General features: G+C 32.5%; 1 protein-coding gene across 10 annotated transcripts in view; it reads right to left on the bottom strand.

Annotated features, from left to right (window-relative positions):
- The window catches only part of LOC100376277 (bromodomain adjacent to zinc finger domain protein 2B-like), a 77,005-nt gene that overhangs the window by 34,308 nt on the left and 15,590 nt on the right, over window positions 1-27,107 (bottom strand). For all 10 annotated transcript variants that reach the window (XM_085495131.1, XM_085495130.1, XM_085495133.1 and 7 more), the window contains exon 2: window positions 16,063-16,139. In XM_085495131.1, coding sequence (XP_085351257.1) covers window positions 16,063-16,138 — 76 coding nt within the window. In that variant the 5' untranslated portion in view covers window position 16,139. The remainder of the gene's footprint in view (window positions 1-16,062; window positions 16,140-27,107) is intronic.

Raw genomic sequence — 27,107 nt, 5'->3', positions numbered from 1 at the left:
CTGGAAAACATTTTTGTAGCAAGAAAAAAGTTAACAATGCGACAGATTTATAATCACATACTATGTACTTGTGATAACTATTATTTGTTCACATAGAAATAAGCCAAATCATCCACTGTTTTATTTTAAAATCACAAATAATTAAATAAAGAGAAAATTCAAGTAAAGCTGTGAGATGAAAATAATTTCCCTCTTCTGCCTCTACCTTCATAATTCAGTATTAAATATTTACATCCGGCATGAAGTGTCAAATCCAGTCATCACAGGGGATTTCTAATCATAATTCAGATATTCAGACTCGACTGCAGATTCAAAGCAAATCTCCTTCACCTAACAAAGCCCTGAATAAAAAGCATTCTTTTCTAGTTCTCTCAATTTCATAAAACTCATCAATAGATAGAGGTGACTACATCAGATGCACAGATTTTATGGTTTTATAGCTTCTTTGTTCAATTTATAAATATATTAAATCAGTTTCTTTAATTTGATAATAATTGTATGTGCATGTGTATCCAGTTTTTTGGCAAAGACAAAACAAATAATGTATACAGGAACAGGTTTGCAATACAGCATCAAAACTAAAACTTTTCAAGACAAAACCTTCACAAATTTAAACCTGATTTGTGACAACTTGAAGTGAAAAGCGAAAAGTAGTTTGTATTGATGCAATACAGTCTAGTAACCACACACATGATCACATACTTGGTTGAACAGCTCTACAGGGCTGTGAATTTAATCTTGTGTCGCGCATTATAATTGGTCGTTGTATCCAATGATCGATGATTCGTTTTACGGCCACATTACTTCTATGGACACACTGATGTGTGAAAAAAGAGAATATTTGGAAGCAAGTTTTCAATGGAAATTTGCAACTTTTTTTTCTGAATGCTCAACTACATACGATACTTGTAAAACCATTTATTTTCACTGACATTTAATTTTACTATTTTGATGTTTTGTGCATATTCACTGTTTTTTAATTTCATGAATTTTTCAAGGAAACAAGTTTTATTGTTATTTTACATGTTTACATAGATTAATTTAGAGGATTTTACATCAGTGAAAATAGCGAAATTAAAACCCAGGGAATAATTAATGCATTTACAGTACAACTAACTGATATCATCTTCTCCTTCATTGTTCACCAAACCAAGTTGTGGACAAATTCGGGTACACAAAATGAAATACTGTAAAGTTCTCTATTTTTGCTATTTTCGCTGAAGGGATGAATAAGTGGATATAAAATCTAGTGAAAAAAACATTTTTTTCCCATGTTTTACATTCAACTCATCAAAAATTAGTGAAAAGGAAATTCCTACATACAGTCAAAATGTCTTTTCAACTAAAATTAATTCTGGCTATTAAAGCATTTTACAGTAATTACACAAATCTAACACTAGTGAAGCAGTACCTTTGAAGCATGCCTCAATAATAAAACATGGTTATAAATTAAGAAAAAGATTGTAAATTGTTAATTTTTAGTATACTGAGGTTACTTGAATTTAAGCAATTAATTAGATGATTTAGTATACAGCCTTAGAGGCTCCCTCTATAAGTACAAGACACACCTGATCGCGGACTCAACAATTATGCTGTCAATAGCAACAATTGGGGGAGATGCAAGGGAGGGGAGCCTTAGAAGGTATTAGATATCCTTTTGTTATGTCCTATATCACCAAGGTTACTCAGCACTTAATTTGTCACAGTATTATAATTTTTTTGCAATTAGTAGTGTAAACTAAATTGAAATCTGTGTTTGTCTCCCGTGAGAGTTTGAGCCACTGTTGATAGTCCAACAGTAATGATAAGATTTGCTATCAGTCACAGAGGTAATTTATTAGAATATTTGTGAAACATTCAACCATGAACAGTGATGTTCATATTACAAGCAGTCTCTCGGCTGAGATAGCTCCGCTGTTAGCAATGCACATTTCAATTAAAGAACAGAAGATATCATTAGAAAATGAACAATATGCATAGTATCAATGCAATGGGACTTGCTGTTTTCAACAAGAATTCAAAAATATCATTTTTCACCATAAATGATTGTCGTTTTTAACAAGAAGAAAATATCACTTTTTACCAAAAATGACGAAAATATTCACCAAAATTAGAGAATTAAAGATATCATTACAAAATGAACAAATCTGAGAGAGGTCCACATGTAGTACCTATATATGTAATAATATCAAAGCAATTGGACTTGCGGTTTTTAACAAGAAGTTGAAATATCACTTTTTACCAAAAATGACAAAAATATTCAGCAAAATTAGAGAATTAAAGATATCATTACAAAATGAACAAATCTGAGAGAGGTCCACATGTAGTACCTATATATGTAATAATATCAAAGCAATTGGACTTGCGGTTTTTAACAAGAAGTCGAAAATATCACTTTTTACCACAAATGACAAATATATTCACCAAAATTAGAGAATTGAAGATATGATCATGAAATTAACAAATCTGAGAGAGGTCTACCCAAGGTACATATACACCAAGTATCAAAGCATTCAGGCTTGTAGTTTTCAGGAAGAAGTCAAAAAAGTAAAACACTGACACGGACAAAGTCGACAGCGGAGCTAAAAAGCCAAATATATGTCAACTTTTTGAATGTGGAATTTTGAAAACACAAAACCTGTAATTATAAAGACTTTTCATATTAATATTTTAATTTTTAAACAAATACAGTAATTGTAAAATTATATGGCACAACTAATGATAGAGTCAAGTTTTATTTTATTTTATGTTTCCCATAGCAAGAAATACATCTAAATATCTCAAAATGTTGGTCGATGACACAGTGTGAAAAAAGATATATAGTGACTTACAATGTACTTGTTTATGTCTAAAAGTATTACAAAAATTACATTTAAAAAGGGAAATGTGTTTCCATTGTGGTCTATATAAATTGCCATTATTACGCATATTATTATGTTATTTGACTTTTTCTTATAACACAAATTGACAATGAATAAAAAAAGATCTGCATACTCTTGACACAAAATATTGTCAATATTATAACTAGCAACATATATGTGTAAAAAAAAAATGCTTTCTGCCTTTTGTTTGTGAATATTACAAATTTGGACTAATTTCAAGTGTATAGCTATTACTGAACTATCAAGTAGCACACATACAATCAATGCTAAATATGAAGCTATCAAAGCAAAGTCGTCATAGTTTACATCCCGTTGTAGCAAATCAATATAGCACTCTACGGATTACCTGGTAACCATGGGCGATTTGGGAATACACGACAAAGTCAAAGAAGAAGAAAAAACGCGAGTCAAGGCCACTTGGGCAAGAATACACACTCCATACAGTAAAAGCATCTTAGTTGATGTACTAGATCATTACTGTTGTATGTATTCTGCCTGAGGAGACGGAAAGTAGTTTTAAGTCTCGTGGGCGGTGATAAAAATCTTTATCAAATTTAAATGAATGTCCAGCAGTAAACATATAGTTCAAAACATATATATATTTAAGTTGTTTTCCAATCTAATAAAAATATCAGTGTGAAAACAAATGGATGCGGATATTGATATTGGCAAATTTCTTACTCCAGATAAATTCTCCACACAACATGGGAATTGCCACATTGTAATGACAGCTGCAAAATCCTTGTAGGAAAACAGGAAGTCATGTACACCTCATGGCGACCGTTTATGATTGGATGAACCTGCTGATCAATCTGATTTGCGGATCCATGCTGGCCCCAGGGTAGGATAATCAGTATTAGAGACTTCAAAATAATAAAAAAAAAGTCTCTTTCACTGCAAATGAGTTCAAACCAATGAAATTATATGCATTATTTCTATCTAAATTACTATAAAAAGTGCCAAAAAATCACCTTAGGGGATTGGGCATCACACAGTGTGTGCTCAAATTTTGTGTAAACAAACACTATATTTTACATTTGTATATATCCCAAGGTACCCATATCAAAAGCGACACAATAGCCACCGCTCTTCAAACATGGATCGTTCAAACATTGTCATAAACCAACTCCCTAAATCAGATCAAGTCAATAACTAGAAAAGCTAGCAAACTTAAATTGCTGTTTATGCTCAATTACTTCGGCAGCAGAGCACCATGGAATATATAATTTGACCAATCAGCAGGACTCTTCCGTGCATGAGAGTGCATTAATGGTTGTTGATTTCATTGCAATGAACGGAACTAAGATCAGATAACAAAGTAATTTAGGGGGAAAGTACGATACCATTGCGAGTTCGCTGTAAAAATTGGACCCAACAGTTTATCCAGATGCTATTAGTACACTTTGAATTGCACTTGTAACTAAACTACACCTTAAACATAATTATTCAAATTTATGCAAATAGTAAACGCTAAATTCAGAGAGTATAAACATAATTACATACATGTACTATTCTATTGCTACGTAAATGTGCAATTTATTCTGTTGTTTTTCACTTGATTTTGCTATTATGTCTATGGATTGATAGATCAGAAGTGGAAACAGATGATTATAATTCAGTCAAATATTACTTACCAACACTTTGTTTTTTTTAGATACTTTTGTAATGACTCTCGATACACAAATACTAGGAGATGAAAAATTGATTAAACTGAGCTAAATTAAAAACTGTTTCTCAGCAAAGATTTGGTTTTGCAATTTCAGTCTAAATTGGCACAATTTGTAATCAATCATATATTTTCAAATTTAAATTGCCACAATCTGTTATCACATACATATGCACACAGGTACTTCCCCCAAATAATGGGGTTTTGAATTCCATAGAAACTTCTCATCTTATTAACCACTTCCATATACTATGGGGATTATCTTCGGTACTTTATTTCAGCTAAGAGTCCACATTTAGATTTGACATGCATAATTTGTTTTCACTGATACATCATAAATTACATTTCATCCAAGAAAAGTGCTTTCGCTAGATTTTATTCTTTCGGGGAAAATATAATAATATATTTCCAAATAAATATAAATTATTCTCCATTGATGGGAATTGTTACTTTTTAATTTGATACTATCAATTGTGTTTTATGTAACAGGTTTGGTGAAATCTGTGATCAATTGTATTTAACTGTTTAACATAAACAGGTAATAAAAAAAAAAAATGAGTGGTCATCTCTTCACTGGCTTCATTTTCGTTAAACTGCTCGGCTGCAGCTCTTGTCATCCTCAGAACTAATTAAGCAAACTGTCCTTCATTTCCAAACAAATGCTTCTCGGTTAACAACTAATAAGCACAATTGCTTCTTTTTTTTTAACAACAGAGAGGGGTTTGTTAACAAAAATCAAATCACATACAAAGGACAAAAACAAAAAAATCTTTTCATAAAATTAATTATTCGCATATTTTGACAGTAATAGCGCAGTTTAGATTCAAGCAGTGATTAAAACGCGAGTCAGATAGTGACATCAAAACTTGAGGTCAAAGAAAGGTCATTTTGCCTTTTATCTGGAAAAAAAGATAAATTTTTAAAAATAAAAAAAGCTTATAGCTATATTCTAGTATTTGCTGGCAGAAACACATTTACCGGTTATTAATAATTCAGATTTTATATCCACAATAAACTGAAAATATTGATACATCCATCAAATTTCATAAATAATGAATGGATTCTGATTATGACCCCTACTATCGATTCATTGAAATAAACAAGGTTGATATACTGAATGTTTAAAACGAAATAAACATTTTGATAATAAAATAAACACAAACAATGATGTACATGTATGCAAAATAATGCTAACGAATTTTTGAAGGGAAATATAATGGCCACAAAACAAAACACAGTTAATTACAGAGATAATATATATTCCTATTAAAATCAAATCAAATTCTAGCTACATTTAAAACACACAAGAATACAATTAATTTTAATATTAATATAATGCATTTGCAATGAGAACTGAAACGTACATGCCTGCAAGGACCATGATTAATATTTTAAAATGTTGCCATCTGCCATAACTGACAACCATCAAAACGTAGCCTCAGATACCAGCAAATTTATTAAAAGCATTTAAAACAGACTTTTTCACCTCAAATATTGGTTACAACATTTATCTACTTTTGTTTATTTACATCTATATATTTCAGTAGGACAGGACAACAACCCCACTCCCAGCAATACGTATTAAAGAATTAAGCATGCTTATACTTGTGTTTACATCACAAAGCAATGATTCCCTGTATTTTATTTAGTTGATGCCTTTCAGTAGAGCACTGACATTAGATGATATCATTTGTATGATGTCAAGCTGTAACAGGGATTATTAACATTCACAAAATCAATAAAATCCTTCCTAGAGAAAATAGCAAAGTTGCTTAGTGTCAAATTCTCTTTACTGGAAACACTGTTCAGCTGATACTTAACTGTTAAATTTAAATTTTTACTCTGGTTTGCTTTTTAATAAATGATCATGATCACATGTGCATAGCATGGTACATGGCAAGTGAACCAATGGCAACCACTGACAGAAAAATAAACAATTGTTATACTTGGACTATTGAGGGCGCTTTATGCCTCAGGTATGTAGGCGCTGTGATCAGGAAGTGATGTCCAAGTTGTGTGTACTTAAAATTTGTCTTGTTTTCCATTGAAAATGAAAATCTAAAACTAAAAACTTCGAAAAGCACTGAGGTGAGTTATTAGATGTCATTTTGCATGTGTTAGCGTTCCTGGGCAAAATCGTGTGCTCACAAGGAAAGGTCTGTTGTTTCATATTTAATCCAGAAAACAAAATGGGTTCTTAAATATTTCTCACATTTGTTAATTATTACATCCTATTCACTATAGATATGAAAGCTTTCTGTTATTATAAACTACTTTATTATCGTAAGAGCAAGTCAAAGAAACATTTCTTTGGGATCTTTAAGACCGTGACACTATCACAAAATTTCCTCCTCACCAAAGCCATAAAATTATGTCCTCACGAAAATTGATAGCAACAACAAAAATAGTTTACAGTAAGGTTGAGTTTCTAGATTAGTTAGATAAATGACGTCTGAATAATTCGTTAACAAAACAGCACAGAGTTGGATTATGGACAAGCTGCACCGAGCTGTACATGTATTGAAGCAACGAGCTAATTACTAAGTGTTTTATTATTAGCCATGCACTGTTATATATATGTACAGAATAAAGTAGGTGCCCTAAAAATCAACAACTGTGACTAGCAGGCACACATGTACCAGCAATAAAGGGCTTAGAAATCCACACCTGCATTCAACATCCAGATGCAGAATAATATTATGTAAATTCCACCAGACGTGTCCAGTACTTTTAATGATCAAATACTGGGGAGGGAGGGTGGCAGAATCATACCCTCCCTCCATACTCCCCAAACCCTCTTACGTGTACAACCAAACAATTTATAATGCAGCTATCAAACAGAGTTCATCTTAACAGGGTATAGGTCAAAGGTTACCATTAGGTAGAACAGCAATGTGTTTAATGTTCAAGATAAAAATAAACATAGCGTTTTTAATGCATAACTTATTTATGCATATTGGTACTGTAGATGTCGGGCATCAGATCATTCCCTGACCTGGCATCAGTTTACTTGACAGTCATATGGTACCGAATATTAAATTTTAATAAATGATAACACATTTTAATTTACATACATATCAGTATAAAAATAGAAAATTTTTTTTTATAAAACACCGTTGATTGATCAAGCTTCTATATAATTATCTACTCACGTGGTCGCACGTTTTTGGAATGTATTCGTAAACTAAAAATGTTAATGTAAACCAAAAGCATTACACAGCATAAATAATTTTAAATCCCTATTAGAAGCCCATCTTCATGAGAAGCACATATGAACAAACAATTACATTTGTTGTAGACTGAATTCATAAAATATAACTTATATTGGTCATAGAAACATTTGCGTTTAATTTACATGATCAAAAGCGCTAATAGAGAAAATCGGCTGATTGGAAATGAAACTGATGATACAACTTGCCACAATACTTTTATTTTCACACTAATTTGAATGTTATTTCAAAAATTTTTAACAGCAATATTTTGTTTTTATTAAATTCACAGGAATTCTGAGATGATACCGCCACTTGTGAATATGAATTCATACTAATTTTAATCAGCTTTCCTTTGAAACACAGTGAATACAATCCATAGTTCATTGCCATGCAACTGTCATTAGCAGGAGAAAGCATAATTGCCAGAAAAACCAACATTATAATTTTTTCCCAATCATTTTCTCAATATTAAGACTTACAGTATAAGAGATTATACACTGAACAAAAACCAAAAAAAAAAACTCAATTTCAAACGCCATTATGCTTTCATTTTTAAAATGTCTGCTCTCTAAGGTGCTCTAAATCATTCAAAATATGCTTTTAGCTGCGACATAAAAAGGTCAAGCTATCAGAATAAGCACAGAGATAATTGGAAAATTATTGATACAAAAAGAAAAAGAGGCCACTTTCGAAAATAGTGAGATGCGGGAAAGATATCAGAAAGGTCATCTCAAGAAATATTGCAAAAAAAATGTCATAAAACACCCATAGATAAAATCCCAGTCTCCACAAGTAATATAATATCAGTATGGCATTTGTATCTGTCTCTGTCATTCTTATTTTGAGGGAAATATATCCATAATCTCTAACACCCCTCAAATTGAAAACAAAATTATATACAACAATATTTTTATGAAGGAAGAAAATAATAAAAAAAATTCATTTTGATCTGAAAAATCATGAGTAAATCTCACACTTGACATGAGATACTTAGATCGTCAAATTTTCACTATCAATTTAAGGATTTAAAGACGGTTCGCATAGTCAGATTAAGCTTCTAAGATGCATATTATCACATATCTGACGAAAACATTCTGATGAGACAGATCAGTTCAGTTTGTACAGCCTTTTATGATGACATTGCAAGATTAATCAGATGATAATAGACACGTCCAATTGTTGGAAAATCTTATAACAAACCAGATTTGGTTGTTCACAGCCAGAGTTGGTCTTAATCTGGTTGTGTGAACCGTGTAAAAGAACCGATAGACAGAGAAAGAAAAGTACGCTTTCAGATACTTTGGATTCTTTTTTTAATATTGGAGAATAACTGAGCGAGGATAAAATCTCGAAAATGCATTATTTTCTCTACGCATCAGAAATCAAAGAAAATAATTAACATCGAATACACCAGAGTACTGTTCAATATTTAACAGCATCGAAATTAGATAGCGGCAATCCATACCAATGTAGTATATCTGATATCATTGCCATATATTAAGCAAAGTGTCGCCAAACACTAATATGCTTACATCAGTTATTAAAGTCTGATAATTTAGATTTAATAAATTTAAGCAGCTGTAACACCAGACTGTTCCCTAATTTCACTGATTGCCAATTTTGATATAATATTATGAGAGATGGGGGATACCTTGTTTGTACAGAGATTCTCCCTCAAGCTATGTTGACATGAAGGATACATGTATGGAAGGGTCAACGAAACTAAAGTGGTACAAGAGGGCAGGGGTGAAAAAACATTTTGAAAGATTTACATAAATAATATACTGTATATGATTGCACATTTTAGAAATATGTTGCCAAATTTGCTTAATTAGAAAGAGCATGTAAACCAACATTTGTACGGTTTAGATCATTAAAATACAACTTATTTTTTTATCATGGACATACTTGGTATTTACATAACAGGAAGTACTACTAATAGATTAAATACAGTATTATTCTACAAGTTGAGCAGCACTTTTCATCAAACAAAATGGCTTACCAGTCAACTATCTTAAATAGGATCATGGCAAAAATCATTGCGAAACAATACATTGCCTCTGTACCAAGTTTGAAAATCTCTTAGTTATTCAATTCTCAAGGTATCAGCAATAAAAACCAAAAACATTGTTTTTGACACACAAAGTTAATAAATTACAAATCCTGCAAAATATGGATGTGCCTTGAACTAACAGGTGTTGCCAATAGTCTGAACAGAATCGATCAGCATATCAGAGGTAATGCTCCACACACAAAATATAGATTTTAAGACATTTTGGGCTGCAATATGGCTGCCAGTTGGCCATTTTGAGCATAAATACCCTCATGCATCAACTATGTACCATATTTAGAAAACATTGGACCATGAACTCCTGAGAAAATGCGGCCGGGCCAACTCCAAAGGACGTCTTTGCCATCAATATGCTGTTCTATCACGACACAATGAATGCATATTATGATCACAAATATTGATTACTCCATTATTACCCCTCAGGGTGGAATGATTGCAGTAATTTTCTTTTTTTAAAAGCAAAGGGAAATGACTGTGTGGTGAATCACTTGGCTCAATATAAAAGTTACACTTTATTATAGCTCACCATTTGAAATTAAATCCCGTTATTAGCCAACAATAATGCGATTGCAATTTAGCAAAACTACATACATACTGTACTCTCCACAGCTAACATGTATGTTAAGAATCTGTTATTAATAGGACGAAACAATTTGTTTCATCAGAGTGAGAATGCTAGAAGGCTGGGGGGAAAAAAAGATCACACCAAACAGAATAGGATGAGTAATGAAACCAATCTATACACATTTAGATACTTATTAGGATGAAAACTGCGAAAACATCAGGTATCATTGGTGCAGCTCTCATCCACGATTTGAAATACACTGATAATGTAGTGAGTGAATTTTATGCAGACTGCACAAAATAAGTTATCGTTTCTATAAAAAAACACTAACAGCAAAATTGCATGACTGTCAGCCTTGAAAATTCCCTGTACATGCTCACTTGACACTGAGTAGCCCCCTCCCTAAGGCACCTAGACTACCAGATCCAACCTTTTCAAAGAAAATTTCCAATAAATCACCCTCCTACAGAAAACTGACAACCAGCAACAACTACCTGCATCGAGCAAGCTTGTTCATTAAATACCTTAAACAGTTTAATTTATTTCCAAGCACTTTTTATTTATTAACATTATTATATATGTTTATCATTTCAGAATACGGACAAGAAGAGATGTGTGATTAGTGTATTTGCTATATTGGAAGTGTACATAAACAAAAAATTGCATTTTACAATATGCTGGAGCATTTAAAATATTGACAATTTGATCATTTACAAGTACCGGTACATAGGTAAAAGCATACACTACTCACAGAAAATAGAGCCAATATCAAATTGTAACTTGAACAGACTGTTGCTATGTGCAGTACTGTAAGGTGTTTGGCTGGATTTTAACTGATGTGATTGCATTGAGGAGCTAATGTCATGAACATCAGAAGAAAGAGAAATCGAATAGAAATATCACAGCCTGATTACAGACATTTTCACCCTTGTGCTAGCAGAACAGATCCCTCCTGACAGTGTGCCTTCTAAACTAATAATATGACATGTTATTGATACATAGATGGTCAGAGGTAACGTAATTTTAAAGTGGAAAAAATAAGAAAGCATTGAATAGTTCAAATCTTTCTTTTTTTTATCAATATGAAGAAACATCAAGTTGGATTGAAATCATCGGAATGAGACAATTTCCTGGCAGGTGGGTTGAGAATAATTCAAAATTATGATCAAAACAGAAATTAAGTACTGTATTCCAACTAATAGAGAGGGAGGGGTCTAGCTAACAGAGGGAAAGGTCCAACTAACAGAGGGAGGGGTCCAACTAACAGAGGGAGGGGTCCAACTAACAGAGGGAGGGGTCCAACTAACAGAGGGAGGGGTCCAACTAACAGAGGGAGGGGTCCAACTAACAGTGGGAGGGGTTCAACTAACAGAGAGATCAAGGGTCCAACTAACTGAGGGATCACGGTAAAACTTGTACACAATTCAAGATGTCATCAATAATTGTGTGAGCACAATAATGTTCTAATTAATAATCATAATTACCTTTTTTTTAATGAAAATTAGTGACAATTAAACATAAATTGATGAGCTACATGCATGAAATGTCGTACATTTTTTGTATTTTGAAAACTAGACCATTCATGAAGTATACCGTATTTGTTTTACGTGTAGCAATTTTTGCTTTACGTGTTTCTAATAGAACAATTACAATATACATTTCATTCAGACCAAGATTTAAGCGTGAGAGGGCACACTGCCCATACCGGGCTGTAATATTTTCATAACCAGCTGAACTGTTGAACAAGCAGCTCTGCCTAGCAACAGCCCGTTTAAGTGGCAATGGTCAATACATGCTTCACTGGACCGAAAAATTCCAAGGAAGATACTGTTCTAAAACCATGTATCGAATTTGCGTCGAAATAAAGGCATGTAATAAAAACCTCTGAACACCTAGGTCAACTTTCATCACATTTCAAAAAGTAAACCCGAATATATTTAATATTTTTCTATAATTTTGACCAAATTTGGTAGCCAATAAGAAATTATGTTCAATTAACCAAGAAATTAGAGGAAACTGCACTAAAATGCTGCATCAAAAATTTTGGCGGGAAAAAATGATAGCATAACAACAATATAGTCAGCACAGATCAGGTTTCATATCCTATTCACTACACTTAGCTGGGTCAAAAAATTATTAGTGTGACCAAGGTAAGAAAATATTATTTCTGCTGTGTTAGATTATTTTCATATTTTCTGTAATCCTAAGGTTATCTGTTCGCATAATTGACCCGAGAGATTCAGTGAAGTGAATATACCATTTTATTTGACTAAATAATTTCTGCTTAAAGCAATATTTTTTTTATTTTGATCAAGCAATTTGACCACCATTCTACTAGCCAGCCATGGTTCATATATACAGTTTATTGGCTCACAACTACACCTTAAAATTAGCAGATTCTATACATAGTGTGTTGTATTTAAGTGCAGGTCGTCATCCCACCATTTTGCTTTATATTAATTGCCATAAGCTATAGCAATTTCTGATTTCCGAATTGATAGTGTTAACGTGTTGATAGTTTGTCCACCTGCACTTGAGGTCATAAAACTGAAAGGTTCAGTACAACGCTTGTCCGTGTTTCCAAAATGAAGCATGAAAAAAAAAACCACAAATAAAAGTGCCATCATCTTTCAATTCATATGTCTAGTAATTTGCACACTATTCTGCTTAAGCAAGAAAAACTTGCAATTTATGCAAAAAAATGCAAATTATCTTTGCCTATACAGTGAAATATTTTGGGGGTATTTCAGGGAATGAAAAACTGTCGAGGTCATATTTACTCAGCAAAACACACATACCATTGCCTTTTCAGTTCATATTTTCAAACTGGTAACTGAAGATGTTGTCTGTACGTTGTTCTTTTGACCTTTCATATTTTTGTCCTACCCTTGCTCGTAAGTTGCGTATACACAAAAAAAAAAGGACATCGTGTCTGTTGGTAATTCACAAATTCTGATTGGGTACATGTTTCACAGATGCATCCAATGAGATCTGTGCATTTTATTATAGTTAAATGCATAGATCTCACGCAGGGTTTTGTGGGGGAGTTTGTTTACATCAAGTTTTGTGTACATTTTTCACTTATTTTGACCATGACAAAATCATTTTTTCTAAAGTTAGCTGAATTGTTTGCGAGAAGATCATTAAATTTTTGAGTGGTTGAGTCAGCAGTAGCAGCCTCCTTGCCAATAATAAACATCAAGAGTGACTAATGAAGAAAGACTGGTAATGAGAATATTGACATTTTAGCTGTATATTCAGGCATTTTAGTCAGATTTGTTGAAACTGGCATTTAACTCTATTATATAAAATGTTAACCTTTTCGCCACCAGTCTTTCTTGCCCAAATTTTGCTGCATTTTTTTTCTTATATTCTTCAATATTTTTGGAATTGAAACCTAATTTTGGAGCCAACAGCCAAAATTTGAGACAATTTTCAGTTTTACTCCAAAAAATTTACTTATTTTGTCCAAATCTTCTGAAAGAAAGTACCGGGTAACCTATAATTTATAAACAGGACTATTTTGTGAATTTGTGATGAAAAGAGGGAACTGGTGGCAAAAATGTTCAATATTATTTCATTTTTTGTGCAGTTACTTCCCCCGATGATGACACATGTATTACCGGTACTACAAAAATACTTTTTTTAGAAGCAACAGAAATGTCGTTTTTCATTAACACAATTTCTACTGATACTGTAAAATCATCATCACTGGACTTTAATTAAATAAATTAATTAATTATGCTAATTATGTATTTTGGATTTATTGATTGCGTCGGATTTGGTAGTTGAACAACCAGTTTTTTTGTAGATATTCACCTGAATTTAACCCGACTCTGTTGTCAATGAAAATAAAACCCAGTAAATAATTTAAAAGTGTTTAAATGTTTTTTTTCACCCCCGTCTCAAGAATTATGAAAAAAAATTTTACAACCCTCCTGGTCATATCAGGACAAGATGGCGACTGGTAGCCAGCACAACAAACATATATAATGTTACATTTGATGGACAATTCGATTGCGGCTGTGCGTTAATATGACAGATTGTACAAATGATTAATGAATCAAACATGACCTGAGCTGAACTTCCAAAAGTTCAGATGCTATCCAGCAATATAAACTTATTTGTTCTCTGTCAATATTGACAATTATTTTGCACATTATCAGTGTTTCTGTCTATCACACTATGAAGGCACAGCTTCCCTGTGTTTTCTGAGTAGCATGGTAGCTAGGGTTAGGGCCAATGGAATAGACATATGTGCTAATAAAGCTGAAAACAAGGATGCAGTTTAAAATCTAGCGAAAATCAAATACAGGTGAATATATATAAACTAAGAAATACAGTCACCAGAAATAGAACACACAGATACAAAAATAATGGTATGGCTATACTGTTTTTTTTTTTTGTATAATGTCTTGTATTTGTTAACATACCCCTCATACAGTGACTTCCCGATACATGACAATTTTCTCTATTGCTAGATGAAGGGGCCTGTCCCCTCCCCTCTCCCTCTCCCCCTCCCTTCCAACTCCCCTAAACCAATATCACCAATATCACTGTTCCACTTCAAATGAACCTCCCAATATCAACATCTAAGCATCATTTCCTGTGTACATTTGCTTTAACATATTTGTACATAAACCAGAAATTGCTTTTATTGTTTGTTTGTTGGATTATTAAATTTATTATTATATCTCACCTATTTTGACTGTAGACACACCTATATTTACGTAAATGCATGTGCTAATAATAGCGGAAATATAAGTTGTTATGGTATATTGGTATCCCCTGTTTTGTGAAAATATTTCTAATAATAGTGGGATATTATAATATTTTTTAAAATGACCGAGTTAATATGTAAATTTCACAAGAAAAGCATTTTTGTGAATTTTGAAAATCACAAAATTTTGTAGTACATTAGTATTTGCTTGGGTCAAGCCACACAGGAATGGTAATGACTTTGGCAAAATTTTGTTTTCATGAATGCCGCAAGATTTTCAAATAGTGAAAAAATTCCTAGCAGTAAAAATTAAATGATTTACAGGACATGTGAAATAATACACTTACCGGGTAACTGAGAAGTTTTCAATTATTTTTTTCAAGAAACATTTGAGCAATTTTCATTGACTTTCAAAAACGTGTCGAAAGTAAGGTGCAATATGGGAAATTATGACCACTACAGTACACATGTACAAATTCAATATTCCCAGAAAGTGCCAGGTTTAGTGACCCTCAGGGGTCATTGGACTATATCAGAGAGAGTGACACAGCAGGCTGCAACCATGGTAAGCAGCCTAAAACGAGAGGGGGATATTGAAGAGGGTGCTTGAGTGCAGAGACATGACATATTTTATTCTCCTCATAGGGGTGATGGAGTCTTCAAAGCAGTTTCATGAACTGTCTGTTGTAAAACAACTAAAATGTTTAATATGCAAACATGCTTGATTTTTTGAAATTTCATTCTACATAAATTGTCACTTTACCTGTTTATTTCTTATATTTTTTGAGACAAAACATCCCAGGAGTTAAAAAAACAACAACCTGGGATTAAAATTTAAAGCATGAGGTCTTGTGTCCGCTGAGAACACTAAGTGTGACATGGTAGGTCAATGGGATCAACAGAGTGTAAAGGAAAGGGGGTAACATATCATTTAATAAGCACTCACCTCCAAGTAAGTGTGCAGGGTCAAAAAATCCACGTGACCCTGGACTTTTCTGTGATGGACTCTCTCCCGGATCCATCCTGTAAAAGTATGAAAGAAATATTAAGCATTACATTGGGAAACATGACAATACTACAGCTACAATGAAATCATAAATCAGTGCGCATGATTGATCTCAATATACTAACATACAAAGAAATTCCATGAATATATTTTGGTGGAGTCGGAAACAGCTGATGGTAGTTCTTATCTACTCCTGAAAAATTGCGAGGCAAATCTGCACACATACATAAAATGGTATATTCAATCCATACTAAACCACACATACAGACATTTGCCCAAACATGCCTTGTATGTCATTTTCGCAAACACACACAAAAAATACCTGTATTCAAACATGACAGTTGATTCATAGGCAGTTCTTGAAAAGATGAAGTAAATCCATGGAACTCAGGAAAACAGAATTTCCATTTTATGAATGACTTGGATTATTGACACTGACTGGAATATTCATACATATTCATCAGAATAAAAGATGTTACCAGAAACACAGAACTAGTACACAGTCATAAACCATCGAACGTCACGATTCTACATATGTACATGCACATTGTATACTCTTAACTACCACCCATCACACCCCCACCACATACAATCCACACTAAAATGGAATAGCCCTATATGTTTTCCACAACACGAATAGACCAATTCTCTGAAACCAAGGGAGGTGATGGAAGGTTTAACCTGTATACATGGTACCTGTAATCAATGATTAAACACACACAAGAAAGGAAAGTGGTGATCCTGACTGCTCTCATCAGTATCTTAATAATTAGAGGCTGTCAACATATACATCTCGCACTCCCCAGACCCATTCACCACTGCCCCATTCCAATCTCCCGTCACTGTTGGGGTTAGCAAACATGTTGGAAATAATCTGAAATTACGATGAAAGTTATTACATAAATGACACAGAGATTTTTTCACACACCGTCTGCTGGAGATTTTTTATACGATAGATATCGACAATCTGCTACTATCCGAGACGATTATCAACATACGATGTGTTAAAACAACCATGTATAATGAATTCAAACACTTAAATGATCTTGAAATCATGTACTATGTAGATGTAAAGACGAAGACAAAAATTTGTTTTAAGACGATTTCCGAGAAAAATATCCATTTCAAAAAATGACAAACGAAGTGTAGAATTAAGCCATCCATCAAAGTACGAGGTAAAGAAACCAATACTAGAATAGATCCAAGTGATCACAGCTGTAGAGAGAGCCATGTAGGTTATTCCTTGTTGATTACATATTGTATATCTGTGCAATTATTTGCAGAATAACTGTCAATTTTTGGCACTTGATGGAAAGGAATTACACCTGCAGGAATTCATGATGACCTGTATTTGCAAAGATAGTGCGGGAGGGATCAGCGGAAATTGAAAAAAACATTTGCATCAATTTTTAAGACATGATGCAAAGAACAAAATGAGAGTTCTTACTGTTATTAACTTTCTGATTCAGTGTTCAGACAAAACCCCCTTTTACCTGAAAAAATGTTTTTCAGAATAAATCTTTTCATCAAAAGGGAAAAAATTAATGATGCAGTCAACTGAAAAAATATTTTTCAAAATAAATGTTTATTCGACAAATAAAAAAAAATATCAAATAATTTTAACTATTAAAAAATTATCATCCACTAACAAAACATACATAATTTGAAATCTACAATTTGAAAAAAAAATTAATGATTCTTTGCGGGGGAAAACTGATTACCAGCTTGAGGCTTAAAAGAAATATGATAGTCTCCTTGGTGATTTGTGAAAAATAAATTAAAGTGACAGAAAATAACCAGGCATCATAAATTACATTTCGTAGTGCGACATTAGAAAAAGGAAAAAATATCAAATTTATTTCAGCACTTATATGGAATGTGAAGGGCGGTTCACCACAATTTTCAACTTTTTTTTTCAGCTGCCTATAGCAACACATTGTATTATTGTGGTATATGTTACTGGGACCTACATCGAACACAATGTGGCACAACGACGCAATTAATAGTACAGCGTTTGGCATTTTGGAGAAAATAATTAGAGCACACAACATCTGTTAAAACCTCTTCAGAATGTCCGAAATGAATCGAGAAAAAAAAGGTGTCAGCATGCGGAGTTAAGATTTTACAACATCTGAACAGATCTTAATTAATTTTGTGGAAATTAAGATTATTTTGTTGTTGTAATGTGCACCTTTATAAAAGTTGTGCTTCTAATGAAACAAAAACAGAACTTGTCATGTGACTATTTTGGGGAAATTAATGTGTAGTTGTATGGTTCAGTTGATATCAAGATTACGATAACCCCATAAATTAAAAGGGCAAATCGAAATGGAAACGAAGGCTCTATAAAAGGTCACACATCCTGGTACTTTCTTGGAGATACAAAGCACATAACAATGAACATTTTTCAATTATTTCCTCAGAAATTGTGAACAATTTGACAATGAATATTGAAAAAATACTTAAACATAGTAAAACTTGGGGTGTAATATTACAGATTACTGCTGTTACTCACAGTAAGTAACATGACATGTTAGAAGTCATGCAGATTATCTACTACAGAGGGTACTGAAAATGCTACACTAGGATCGTAAACAGTCAGTGTTAAATCTCAAAATTCAGGAAATTTTTTTGCCCTCAAGAATGCCATTAAATCATCAAAACTGCCAAAATTTTACGATTTACAGTTATACCCCGATATAACAAAATTTAGCAGAAAAATTGTATTCTCTATTCTGGATAAAATTATATATGCAGGTTTTCATTCAAGGTTTGAAAATGATTAAATTATTACTCTACTTTGCAGAAATAAAAAAAAAAGTCACTGATTACATTTCCATATGCATAGCCATGAGCACGAAGGATTTGACTAATCTTTCTCATAAACTGGAGCATTTCTAAAAAAAGAGATTCTCTCTATGCTGATCGGGGATGCACAATTTGGGCTGTGTACAATCTGTAACACTTGTTACATGGAAGTTTTCATTTGACATTTAAAATGAGCAACACTAACCGACACAAGTGTTTTAATAGTTCATCGAATGCTTTTTTCTCACAAAAAGAAGATAATCTAATTTTTTTTTATGATGTGGTTAATTTAGTCTAATAGAACATTTTTCTATATTTTTTAATATACATGTACATGTACATAAGCAGCTTAATTTTCTTTCCATCAAGTAACATCAGCTGAACATACAAATACACAAACAAAATTTGCGTTTCAACCAAATATTATCATACGGTAAAATAAACTGAACATATGCTGAGACAACACCGTTCGGTCTACTGTAGAATACTTTATTTTCGCTTGGAATTTATTTTCGCTTATTTCGCTGAAGGGATGATTCCGTGAAAATAAAATCCAGCGAATATACTTTTTTTCCTATATTTCACATTAAACTCATGAAAAATCAGTGAAAATAAATTCCAAGCAAAACGCCCAAAAAGCCTTTTCAGCGAAAATTAATTCCAGCGAAAATAAAGTATTCCACAGTATTTGAATTACCATGCGACATTTGATGGTATGTATGTATATGTGTTAACAACTCGCCCATCACAACACCACAACAGTTGTCAAAAAGTGAGGAAAAATAAAATTAGAACAAACAATCAAACAGGAAGAACAAGTGATCGTCAGCTTGGATGTACGGAAAATGAAAATTTAATATTGAAGACAAATACCCAGGATTCAAAATTCACATAATAGTCACAAAACACTAATTACCATAAGACCAAAAATTCACCATTTCTCATATGTGTGGTTGCTCTAATAGAAGCCACATCCTCTGTTATTATGTACTATTTTAAGCCACAGCTTCTAATACAGATTTTACAGTGACCCAGGCATGCTTACATGCAGCTTTTTATTGATTTAAGTATATTTTTGTTATACATGTACAATATAAATATGTAAAATATCAACAATTTTTTTTAGAGAAAACAATGTGTTGTGATATAAAGAAACATTTTTATACAAACAAAAATATATAAATAATGTTATGATCAAAGTGATTAGCAGCTCAGTGAACTTGTGGACTAGTACAGTGTACTGGTCCTTATGATCAGGAAAGGATAATGTTATAATTTATGGAGACAGTGAAACACTGAATATCACACAGCTGACAAGGCAATGTAGTAGAAATCACAGATGGAAGATCAATTGGGTCAGACATGGTGTCTCTGCGGTGATAGAGACAAAAATGTGATCAATTCATAAGCAAAAAACACTGAGTGTGTTAAATTTATATAAAAGTATTGAACTGATTAAACCATGACTCATGCCCCATCCCCACCACTCTTCTGAAACTTCATCTAAATAACTGAATTGAACTGGAAAAAAAGTTATTTATTTTACATGTGAATTGTAGTAGTCAGTGTAGGAGATCTCTACTTCTATACCATCAATAGTATAAGAGTACATGCGCATCTTGACCCCATTACACCCAATTACAAACCCTAATAACCTGTATATGCAAACGGTTTTTGTTTTTTCAGTTCAATTCAGTTATTTAGATGAAGTTTCAGAAGAGTGGTGGGGATGGGGCATTCATTTGTTATTTACATATAAAGTGCATGCACTTACAATTATGTAAATAACAAATAAATGTTTATGATCAATATATTTAACAACAAACGCAATTTGTTGTTATTACGTGCTCATGCACTTTCAATAGAGCAAATACATTGTATCCATACACTTGAGGGCTTGATCAATACAACCACGGTAGGCAAGGAGAATGGTGGAAAAACTGTGCATTATTTTCCTTTCCTGACGTTGCTGTAAACCAATTTTCTAGTTTTCCTTCAAGTGTGTGTGTGTTAGTTTTTTTTTAAAATAAATACATATTTGTTTTCCAAATATTCTATGCAGAATACCTGAGAAAGCCTGAGTTTCTGACGGTAAATCTCTCAGCAATGAAAGAAACCATTGATTGGCAGAGGGGGAAAGTGACTAGGTTCATGTTGAACACAGCAACAGACAACACCAACAAGTCAATCATGTCTAAATCATGGCAAAATGCAAACAAAACTTTAAAAGAGAGAAGCCAATCCAATAACAACGCTAACGTTGATGTCATAATGTCAATTTGACTGGGAAAAACAACCTGCAGAATATTGGATACAACAATAAAGGAGCACACATAGTAGTAATGATTCTTGAAAACTGATGCAAACGTCATGGTAACAGTAAGGAGGAAAGAGTAATGTTACCATGACAACAAACCTAGGAAAGAACAGTCATCACTGATAATTAGAACTTCACCAGGTGTAACTGACTTTTAGCTTTCAGATTATTTTCTTTTTCAGGACCAAATCATTTGATAACTGGGGGTGGGTGGGTTAATTTCATGTATACATATACATGATAGCATGAGATAAAGCACATTCTGTACTGGCAAAAAAAAAATTCTTCAGCCTTTTGAACCCTTTTTCGTCATCTTCCATAAAAAAAAATCAGTACAGTTTTGCATACCTCAATTAAGGCACTGAAAAAATTATATTCATTTACCGGTAAACACAGAAATTTGAGAAAAATACATAAAAATATTGGCACTCAAAATGTCACATGTAAATTGGATCACCTTTTTTGCAATCAAAAAAGTGAAAACAGTTTTCTGTCATTAAAAATATATAATGCATTTAATATAAATAGAGACCATACAAGCAGAGATGATAACCAGCCTTGAGAGTAGAAATATTAAACATGTACGTGCTCTAAAAACAGATATTCTGCTTTAATTATGCAATCCATTTTGCCTTTTCTTTTTGTTTACATGTTTTACTATTTTCATTGAAGTATACTTATATTTATGTCCTAGCTCTATAATCTAATGTTTGCTATCAATCAGCCATTTTCACGCTACTATGAATCCTTTAACTCTTTGGGTACCAGCTTTTGTCCCAATCACAAATTAAAACCAGTAACATTTTTTTGACATTTTTTTCCAAAATTATGATTAAGAATTGTGGCCAGTAGGAAATTAGTCCTGTTCATTTGTTTCAAAATTATCAAAAATAGGCAAAATGTTAAAAACTGCTGAAATTATGGCAATCAAAGGATTAATACAAAATAACAAATATAAATTTAAAAACACTGTACTTGGTTCACTATATTTTTGTCTCAAACTGACAAATTCTCTTTAATGACACACAGTTTATAAAAGCTTTCTGTGTACATTTACTAAACGTTATTTTACTAAACTATGTAACCAACAAAAATAACTTTCATGAATATAATTTAATAATTCAGATTATTCAGTGTTGGTCCACATTAAGTGAAGCCACTTCCAATAACATATTTATCATGTTTTGAAGAGAAAAACAAAGATGAAGTAAAAGAAGTCGCAAACAAATAGGAAATCACAAATGAAAATGAACAAGTTTGGCACATACGTACTATGAAAGCACTTCACAATTTAAATTCACAATTTTGAAAGTTCAATAACTGGGTTTTCAATAAACGGATTAAAGTTCACATGAATATAATTTAATTTAGTTTCAATCATCAGCGAAAATAGCAAGATTAAAAACCAGGTGAATAATTATTGGGATTCATAGTATCTATCTGCACGATTAATATCAAAACAATCTAACAGTTTTGAAGAAGTGGTGAAAAAAACAAAAAATATTTACAACAATTTAAAATCACAGAAACTATAACAAAATTAGCAAATCAGAGACAACCCTCAAATGTAAATCACTGTGCAAGAGGAAATAAATAACCGACCTTGGTGGAAATCATAAATACAGTACAACTCATTCTTGAGGGGAGGGGGGTGTCAAAAGTCACATATTTTAAAAAACCATAAAAGTTTAATAACGCAGTAGCTATCTCAATCAATCCACTAAAGTGTCTCCAGTAGTGTTTATTTTATTAAGTTGCATCCAAGTAACTGAAATTTCCAATCAAATTAATAATAAATAGCTTCAGTAAAAATATTTTCTCTATCGCAAAAGGTAATCATTTCACTGGCAAGTCTTCTAAGCACTAATCTATCAATTTCAATCATTAAGAACCCTCCGTTTCACACACACACACACACAGACACAAATCTCATCCACACTTGTTACCCATCGTCATAAGATGATATAAACAACATTAGTAATTACAACATGCAAGTAATTTAGGAAAGATAAGTAAAATGCTGTCACAGATTGCAAATCAAATGTTAATAGCTGTTCCACAGGTACGATTTGATCATTACAATGGGTTTCCAGTATTAATGCTACTTCTGATTGCTGCTGCAGAAAATAAATTCAGCCCCGATTGACAACATGATTATGAAATGACTTAAATTATATATTAGTTTGTAATCTCTGACTGCGTTTTGGTTGAATTTTTTTTCTATGGTTGGAAACAAATTATATTAATAGTTTTCTGGTTATTTGTACAAAAAAAAAATTGCGTGGTTCCAATAAAAACAGGTTGGGTAGTTTGAATTTAGATAATTTTTTTTTCTCTCCTACCAGTATTTTCTGTAGCTTCTCAATTTAGCACAAGTTTTTATACTGATCAATTTTATTCAAATCTCTTTGAAATTATACATGAATTTTTGCTTAAGTTTGGCCTAAAAAAGTTTAAGGTAGACAAACAATTTTAGGCAGGGTAGTGGTATCAGAATCATAGATGTTTTTTCATTCAGTCTAAGCATTTACCAAATTGCTCTAGAATGGATTTGTAAAATATACTTTATTTTGCTTTATTTGTAGCACATGTACTAATATAAATAACAGTTCCGGCTATGTCAAAATACGTCAAATTAAAATGATCTGGTGTACAATGACCATATTAGCCCTATTAGTGTTGCAGGCACTTTAATACATAAATGACAAAGGTGTGTATGCTCAAATTAGATAATATTTTAATGATCCAGCATTCAATAAATCCAATTTTTGTTTTATGTGTTCTTTTAATAGTTGCAGAAAACAGCGCAAATTACTGCTTTGCTTGTGTGCCTACATGTATATACATGCGATTTTCTAACATGATTCGTATCTCTGACATTTACAAGTCTGCTAACATTACACAAGCTGCTATAATGAACAAAAATGCCATTCCGAGATTTCACCAAGAGGATATATTTAACCTAACCAGGACAGAAAGGTGAAAAATTACTGCTCAACCGGGTCTGATTAACAAGCTCTAGGACTTCATGACGTGATAAATAATTTCTGAGAATAGCTACTAGCAATTGTAAGAAACGTAAACAAATATATTCAATCCTATAGACATGTATGTGCAGAAAGAGGTTTAACAGCTACTAGGAATATCACACTGTCAAGAAATTGTTAAAATGCCAGTCATACAAATAATGCTTCAGTCTTATTACCGACCACAGGGGAGTGTGGATTGAAAGCAGACAGAGGGAAGCGACTCCAAGAAACTTACAACTCTCTTTATTTGAAGATCTATCCATAGTTGTATTCTTCAGCCGGTTTAACAACTCAATTCACATCTACTGAAATTCTCGTTTATTTTTTGGCAGGCTTTGCAGTCATATATCAAAGACAGACTGAAGATACATGGTCAAGAGTTAGCCGTCTTGAACCATATAGGCACCAACATATATTATAATCAGTTGCCAGAGAGAGAGTTTTCAGCAGGAAGTGAGAGCAAAGTGCTGATCACGAGGGATTCGGGGTATACATCACAAGCTGTTCAGTACAATTAAAACGAGGTACTTGAGTGTCTTTGTAAAGATCCATCACAGGGATGAGTCATAATGGCAGCTGATCTATGTTGCGCTGTACATCAATAATAAGAGAAGCAGACCTAGGAAAACTAACCGAGTGCAAAAAAAAAAAGCAAGTTTTCCTAGACATCCCAATATTTATTGCAATAAAAAAAAAATATAATCTATCAAGAGTTAGAATCATCAGAATTACATTATTACTCATAATCTGATGAAAATTTTGTCAACTAATATTTTCTTCATACTGAGCGCTCATTAGTTTTACATTGACAAGAAACACTGTGTACTGGCAAATGGGAGACATTCTTTTGATAGCCTTGCTAGGATTGGATTTCTCGTATTGGAAGGAGGTCAAACTACAGCACTCATATGGCACAGGGCTATCAGAGGAGTTGAGACAGTTCAACCTCCCACCAATCATTAATAATTGTCATGTTTATAAATCAGTTTAACTCTACAGCAAGTAGATGAGGCGAACAATTTAGTATTTGTTCACAGGCCTTACATGGTTACAGTGTTCGCAGAACGCTTCAAATAACAAGAACAAAACTTTCTCTTGTTCCATTACTTTAATAGCTTATAGTACGTACTGTTTGATTTTCACCATCTCAGATACAGTGCGTATGCTCCATTTGGTGTGATCATATGACTTTCGAACTAACGCAGTCAACAATACCAAATACACCTTGATTTGCTTGGAAAAAAATGCAAAAATGATGAGAAGACAAGAATCAAAATAATAACTATAGTACAAGTATATACTATTCTACATTATGCGTTTCAGTCGATGAAGTACAAGTTTGTGGTTTTCTGTTTTTGCTTGATACAAATGTCTTTTCAGTTGACCTCTTCCCACAATGCAATATCTAAACATTGCAGAGTGGTACGTGTTCATATTTACAACACTAAGACAAATTTCAAAAAAAAAAAAAATGTTTAATATGTTATTTTTGCACATCTAAATATCAACCCATTCAAAATGTCTTCTCCATGACCTTTAAGGTCACACATCCTGGCACTTTCTGTTACAACAATAATGGAGTTACTATAATAACTCCAGAAATGATCTGCATATTTTCATGTTTAGCAAAAAGATGGAAATAAACTATTCAAAGATGAGAATATCATCATCGAAACAAGTATATGAAATTGAAGAATAATCCGACAAAAATGCATGTGTTCTAAAAAGTATAAAACATCCACTTTCGATCAATATACAACAAATAAATTCCAGTGGTATCCTTAAATAAATACAGTAGATCTAAAAAAAATAATATGTTTTTTTGTTTTTTTAATTTCCAGTTGAGATGTGAAAGTATGATCCATAAATAAGGTCAGAAATTTAAATCTCTCATTTTAAACAAATACAAGTTATAAAACACAACTACATGCCCTAAATCTAACCAAGCATTTATCTTTCAATTTTTGTTATCTGAATGGGGCCATTGATCATACTGGTAACAACTGGTGCTGTATCTAATTGAAACTATTATGGATGGCTTAAATGACAAATTTTCATTTCATACTTGTCCAAAACGCAGCATGCATTTATTAATTGTCAAACATAATACTATAAAAGTACCATCTGGGCATGGAATGAAAAATTTGCATAATAAACAACAAAATGCAGAGAATTGTACACTCTACTACAGATATGAAGTTCTAAATCTTCTAACACGTCACTGTCATATTATCGAAATTAAAAAATGTGTTGAATTTCAGTGTGTTGTAATTTTAGCCAATCAAACCAAACATAATTTTTTTTTTTGTACATATACATTTTTTTTCTATTTGTTGATGCATACACATATATGTGTATGCTTGGAACTGCAGACTTATGTAGGATGATATACAAATACAAATGCAGTATTCAAACTCTTATTTTTAGACATTTTTCAGGTACAATTTTGCAGATATACCAGTGCATGTAAACGAGTGAGATAGTCCAGAAACTCTCATGTGAAATATTTTGTTGCACAGGTGACTTGGAATTTATTTGTTGCATGAGAAAAAATACAGTATGGTGACAAAATATTTAAAAAGAACTACAATATGTATTAGAAACCGTAGACTATTAAAATGGTCTTAATTTTAAATTCTACACATACGAGAAATGATGAATTTTTGGTTTTCAATTATTCATAATACAGATTTTACGGTATAGTGTGTTCTGTTTTTTGTTTTTGTTTTTTTTTTGGGGGGGGGGGGTTTCCATCTCCTGGTGAGATCAGATAGAGCTACAGCATGAAATTTATAGAGAATTAATGGATGGAAATGTATCATAGGATAAGA

The sequence above is a fragment of the Saccoglossus kowalevskii genome, chromosome 21 (genome assembly GCF_978046115.1).
Source record: "Saccoglossus kowalevskii chromosome 21, keSacKowa6.1, whole genome shotgun sequence".
Classification (NCBI taxonomy): domain Eukaryota; kingdom Metazoa; phylum Hemichordata; class Enteropneusta; family Harrimaniidae; genus Saccoglossus; species Saccoglossus kowalevskii.
This window is presented reverse-complemented; position numbering and strand designations above follow the sequence as displayed.